The sequence below is a fragment of the Henckelia pumila genome, chromosome 1 (assembly GCF_033568475.1).
Source record: "Henckelia pumila isolate YLH828 chromosome 1, ASM3356847v2, whole genome shotgun sequence".
In the NCBI taxonomy this organism is placed as follows: Eukaryota; Viridiplantae; Streptophyta; class Magnoliopsida; order Lamiales; family Gesneriaceae; genus Henckelia; species Henckelia pumila.
In genome coordinates, this window is record NC_133120.1 from 136,265,456 (window position 1) to 136,272,065 (window position 6,610).

A 6,610-nucleotide genomic window follows, 5' to 3' on the forward strand; every position below is an offset into this window, starting at 1 on the left:
TCTAAACAAAAACGATATTTGAGCTGGTAAATCAGCTTAATAATCACCAAAAAAGAAATATTTTTAAAAAAATGTATATTCCCCGCTCTAAATACGTTTTCGATCCTAACCAATAGTCATGAATTTTTCAACGGTGTCTAAATTTCACAAACAAATTGTATATAATTATTAAGTCATATAAAACTACATATCATGCCAACCAGTTAATGATTATGGGCCCAGCTATGAGTACATTACACATGCAATATTAAAAGCTAATCACTTTCACACCTATGTTTCGTTGACACGCACTCCAACAACCATCAAACCTACGTACAATCAAATTACTTCGACAATAATATATTATTGGTCCTCAATCTCTATAAAGATCCATCCATGCTCCCAAATACCTTTCACCATTCTACTACATCACTGCTCCATTCTCGAATCCCCATCGCAATCTTGAAACTTATACATCTGAGTTTGCCTTGTCTTAGATCCCATGTTGTAGTTGTGAAATTTTCAAGCTAAATTTGTAGCATGAATTGAGTTCGTGATGGCCGGAGAGTGTTTTGGGTTCATTATGAGAAGGATTCAGAGAAGGGCTTGGCTTGGGTTTCAAATGTCAATGGGATTACTGGTGGGTGGAAATCACACCTCCTCCAGGTTTTGCTCTCGCTAGATTGTGATTTTTGTTGGTTTATTTGGGATTTCTCGTTTGATCTTTGGTTAAGTTAGTGACTGCTCTGTTATAGATCTCTCGCATTTTTTTGTTTGGGCTGAAAAGGGGAAATTGATTTGAGTTGGGAAAACATGGACTTCAATTTCCTGAAATGGCAATTGCTTCGTGGGTCCTTGGTTAGGCGTGTGGTATTGAGAGCATTTATGCTTGTAGTGGCATTGATGGTGGTATCATTGGCGCAAAAAGTCCGAGAGTTTCGATTTGTCGAACCGATAATGCCTAGTTTGGATGAATGTCCATTGAATTTGAACTCGAGCCCCGGTGTTGATTTCACCGGATTCTTGAATATTGCACCGGATTTTTCTCTTCCCCAATTCAGGGCCTCTGCCACAGCCGGTAAAGACAGTGAAACCATGTCTAAAACCATGTTTAAAGAGTTGATGAAGAAGAACCTCTTGTCATTGAATGCCAGAGCATTGTGCGTTGGCGAGGGATTCGCTTCTGACTTGTTGGTATTGCGCGAGCTGGGATATTTCAATGCGGTTGGTATTGATATTCGCCCAACGTTTTCCCTTTTGAAGAGAAGATTTGTGTATGAGTTCGAGTTTGAGGATAATCATTTTGATTTTGTATTGTCGAGGGATCTTGACAGGGTTTCGGTTCCATCTCTTCTTGTGTTAGAGATTGAGCGTGTACTACGCCTAGGCGGCACAGGTGCCATTCTTTTGAGAACCCCACAGTTCTACTCGGGCGGATTGGTAAGGGCCGGTTTGTCTTTCTTGAAAAGCTCCAATGTTGTTCATGTCTGCAAGATTGAATCTTTCACACTGGTGATCTTTAGAAAAGGGCATGAAAATTTCGCCTCCTTTGAGCATTTTCATCTTCCATCCAAGTGTCCTTCTGTTACACAAAACAAGCCTTGGATGAAGAACATCGAGCCCCTGGTTGACAAGAACTCAATGCAGTTGAAACCGGAACTTTCTTATCTACCGAAATTCTTGAACATTTCCTCCAGAAACAAATTTCTTTACATCAACATTGGTGCTGGAGAATTCGCTAAATCAAGCATCGCAAAAATGTCCAAGACATATTGCTCCGACCACCATACCGCTTTTGAGGTGTTCATTATTGATTATAAAACCTCTGTGCTTTCCTCTTACGTGATGGATCGGGGTACAACCTTTGTCTATCATCCAGCCCTTGCTGGAATTGCTGCTGCCACTGCTCCCGACATCAGCTCCGATGAGTTATTCAGCGCACCATCGGATGACGAAGGGTTTGACTTTGTTCGATGGTTCAATGAAACAGTAACTGATGACGATTTTGTAGTTCTTATGACGAATTCAAAATTGGTGGAGCTAAACATTGTTGTGGAGCTATTTAAAACTGGTTTGATATGTCGTGTAGACGAACTTTTCCTCCATTGTTCGGACGGAGAAAACTGCAAGAACATGTGTAATAGTCTGAGGAAGAGTGGTGTTTATGCCCATCAATGGTGGGGAGATTGAGCTTTCTTCCTGCACAGCAATGTTTGTGTTTATACTATGTTCCGCGTTTTTTATGTTGCAGAATAAAAGGAGTTATGCTGGATTCAACACAAGATTTACGGCACTATCCTCCGTTCCAATGAAATTGGTAATTTTAGTTTATTGTGGTGTTTGAATGTGTGTTATATTTCCTCCGCTGGGCTGTGGATGAAGGTGAAGTAATTTGTAATAACTAATAAGTATGCTTGCGTCTGTTTAACAAGCTTTGTTTGCCTTTGTTAGTTTTAATACATATATATTTGGTTTAAGTTCAGTATAATTTCCATATATGTTTTTAGAATGTTACACCAGGCAAGATTTTGTTAAAAACTACTCCTATTCTGAATAGAAATCGTGGCTTGATCCCACTTGAAATGGATGGTGGTTGAAATTGAATTGAGTACCAAATGGTCCAAATAAAGAGTTTCCTTAAAACCATCTAATTGACTGAATTTCATGTACGCTTCTATCAACTTAATGATAATGAAAAAAAATGAGAAGTTATATCCTACCTTTGTTTGATATATTTAAATAAATTTAGCAACTAAATAAATCATATTAATTATTATTCATTAAACACTAATATCTCTTGCATTTTTTGTCTTTATTATAATACACAAATAACTAATATTTATGAAATATTGAGATACAACAAAAACTATTAAATTTAAAATTGTTGCTTTAAATATTTTATTTAAAACTTATAACAGTGTAATAATATTTATTTTTTAAAATATACATTAATATTATTAATAAAAACAAGTAAAATTTAATATATTGTTTTGTTAGTGATTAAGATCGAAAATTTTGTAGAGTGAGGTGAATATATACTTCAAAATATTTTGAAAAATTTAGTGAAAATTAAGCCGAATTAACAGCTTTATCATTGAATTTTTGTTAGCAGACAAATTCATTCAAGACCTAATCTGATCAGTGCGAAAAATTCTTGTAGTGCAAAGATTGAGTTAATTCTTAGGCAGATGACAAATACAATAAATTAAATAACGTGCTGCGTCATTTCTTGCTCCCAAGCGCACAATGTTAAGTTTTAATATTTAGTGAGTAGAGTCAGGGGCGGAGGCATGTTATAGGTTGGGGGGCCTTGGCCCCCACCCAACTTTTTTTTAAGTTATATGTGTGTGTGTGTGTGTATGTGTGTGTTGTAATTTTGTTATTATTTCATCTAAAAAAAATTATATAATTTTATTTATCCTCTCAAAATATTAATATATTTTTATTTATTTGAATTAATTTTACAAAACTGAGAAACATAATCTATCGAATGTCAACCTCAATTTTTTCATGCAATATTTGGTCTTTAATATTTTCTTCTCTTCACTCCCCTTCTCTTCATCTTGTTTAAAGGCTACAAAATAAAAGGTGTGTTCTTTGCTTTTATTTTTTTACTCTCTGAATTATAACTCACTTTTAAATTTTTGCGAGACTTTTTTTTTAAAAAAAATCCATTGTCATTAATGTTTTATTACGGTATTTTTTAAATAACTTTCTTTGTTTTATTTATTTCTAACATGTACTCGAGAGGATTCTTAATATTTTGAAATATATTGATTTATTTGTTTTTTTTAAGTATGTAATTATATTATAAATATAGTCATAATTATGCTTCATAATATGATGAAAGGTGAAATTTTTAATGATTGTTTGCTAGTGTATATTGAGAATCAAATTTTTGAAAAGTTTGATATAGTTCACTTGTAGTCGTATATGATTTTCGTGATTTGCAAAGAGAATTTCTAAATTCTAATAGATTCGAGAAATAATTATATATTTATATTTTTTATGATGAATATTGATGTAGTATTTGATACAAATATAATATATATATTTAAAATTTTATTGTTATATATAATAAATATTTTATATTTCTCGAGTTTGCTATTGGCCCCCCCTAGTATCTAGTTCTGGCTCTGCCCCTGAGTATAGTATCGTTTCCACGAGGAGTATGTGTTGAAAATTATATAGTACTTGTAATTAAAATGGGCTAAACTTTATTTAGAAAAGTAAATAAGAGAATTTTGTTTTCAGACTTAAATAATCAAGAAAAAACTGATAAGCAAATCACACACTTGAGATAAAAATCACTGAGAGATAAATATCTAGAGGGTTTGATTTCACTTAGTTTCTACAACGACTATTTTTAATTAATTTATGCTCATGAATTCCTTTCATTTAATAGCCAAGAACACTTAAGTATTTCTTTATATTTCCTTCTTCCGAGCAACAAATAGAGTATATCAATTAAGCTTCAATTTCAATATCCCTATTAAAAATCTCAACTTAATGATATGTGATAAAACAATGTTCTTACATAAGATATGTTAAAGTTATACGCCTCCCGACTATATAAACATTAAAAGTGTAGTTTCTAATGATCCTATTCAAAATCTCCTTTTCGGAGCACTGATTTCAAATAATTATGACAATTCAATTATTGATCAGTTAATTGAAAGACAATCAATTCTAGAAAACACAATTAAATTAAGAAATTTCAATCCAATAAATTAAAGAGTTGTAGAAGTCGTCTCCACTAAGCTACATCATCTTTTAGACTTAAAAGTTTAGTTCATGATAAAAAAATAAACAAAAACGAATCATGTTATTCAAACTAAACATCAATTCAGAATTTAAAAGCTTAAGTGAAGAATAACAAATCCGAAAGACGCGGTTCTATGTCCAGTTGCGCGATCGTCATCTTCTTCCTTGCTGTTCTTCAAGTTTCTCCAGATTTTTCCAGCTTCAAGGTCTCTCTCGATCACTCGATTTGTGCTGTGATATGTGCCTGATGCGTGCGGCTGATTTTCTCTTGTTGCTCTTCAATTCCCTTTTATTATACGTGCTCCAAAGCCCGACAAACAAAGCCCGTTGATTCTCTATCTTCAGATTTCCAAACTTGATTTGTTTTCCAAAAATACACAGCAGCGTAATAGAGCTAGCCATTCAGCACTACAACGCTTTGTTCTCGAACACTAGGCGTTGTATCTCTTCATTCCAAGCACTGAATCTCTTCCTTCTCGTCAATGTAGCGCGGTAGCGTAACCAACATAGCACAGCAGCGCTTTATTCTCACACAACAAGCGCAACAGCGCCTCTTCCTAGCGCAGTAGAGCTTATTCAAAATCCTAAGTTTTCCATTTTTTTCTCTTTTTCACATCTTTTGTATTTTCCTGCATATCATACAAACAACAAAAACACATAATTTCGCTCGATACAAAGAAAAATCCAAGTTAATTCATATGTAAATTAAGTGCATAAAATGCACTTATCATAACACAGAGATTTTTTTTATGAAAGCTCGAATTCTAAGCTTCTACGTCTCCCCTTATTCTGTTTCCAGAAGTATTTTTACTAGAAGAATTTGATTTATACAACAACTTGTACAAACCGAATCAACACTCGATTAGAACTCCTAACAAATAGTCTTAACAAGGTTTCCTCCTCAATCGGAATACTTCTGATAAACTTACAAGTAAGAAGCGACAAGTTTATGAGCTTCGTGAGCTTAGGAATGCAGCACTGGTTGATCACAGTTTTGATATGATAAGGCAGTAGAAATGTTCTTGCAGCTCAAAAATATTTATCTAATCTCTTTCGAAAGCTTTACAACATTGAAGAATATCATAAAATTTTCAGAATATCGATTCAAAAGTCCTTCGAATCTTTATACTCTTCAAGTATTTATAGATGTAGAGATCCAAAGTTACAAAATCTAGCCGGTTTAGATTTGTTTCAAAAATATCCGACAGTTATGCAAAGAGTGCCACGTGTCTCTATCATTATTCCAAAAATAGTACAGTGGCGCGAGACATATCTGGATGTTAGCTGAATACGAAAACAATAACTTTAATCACTTTGTCTTATATCCCAAAACTCGGATCAACCTTGAAATTATATGATATAATTATGATAGAGAATTGATCTGATCAGGATAACTAATCTGGTCTGGTGAAGCAGACTGTTCCGTAAGATCAAAATGGTCTTGAATAGCACTAAATTGGTTTGGATAGCAATATGAGAACTAGAACTGGTATGTCAAGAGATTCCTTAGTTTGTCTTTGTCCAGAGCAATTTTTGTTGGGTAAAGCATGCAAGGGTGAGAGTATACTGTGACGTCTCGTATTTTTGGATATTTTCAAAAATTAAGATGCGGAAAAATGTGGTAAACTTGTTGGAACATGCATGGTTTTGGTGTTGAAAAATCAATATAGGCAAAATATCGAAGTAAACTGAATTTATCCACAAGCCAAACTGAAAATGTAAACGTAAACTGGACAAGATTCAAAGCCAAACTGAAGTGATAGCAAACTGAGTTGACTTTGACCAGAGCCAAATTGAAATCATCAATTGGTCAAGACAACTAGACTGAGCTTACCTAGTAAACTGCATTCAGTTTAGGGGACTAAAC

General features: G+C 33.8%; 1 protein-coding gene across 1 annotated transcript; it reads left to right on the forward strand.

Moving 5' to 3' along the window:
• The first annotated feature begins 286 nt into the window (after nt 1-286).
• On the forward strand, nt 287-2,449 carry LOC140875418 (uncharacterized). Its single transcript, XM_073279094.1, has 2 exons — nt 287-645; nt 735-2,449. Exon 2 carries the CDS (start codon nt 793-795, stop codon nt 2,167-2,169), a length of 1,377 nt encoding a protein of 458 aa, XP_073135195.1. The 5' UTR covers nt 287-645; nt 735-792; the 3' UTR covers nt 2,170-2,449.
• Nucleotides 2,450-6,610: the final 4,161 nt, after the last annotated feature.

Excerpts from the sequence above, each read along its gene's own strand:
- LOC140875418 (XM_073279094.1), top strand. The coding sequence starts at position 793 with ATGGACTTCAATTTCCTGAAATGGCAATTGCTTCGTGGGTCCTTGGTT.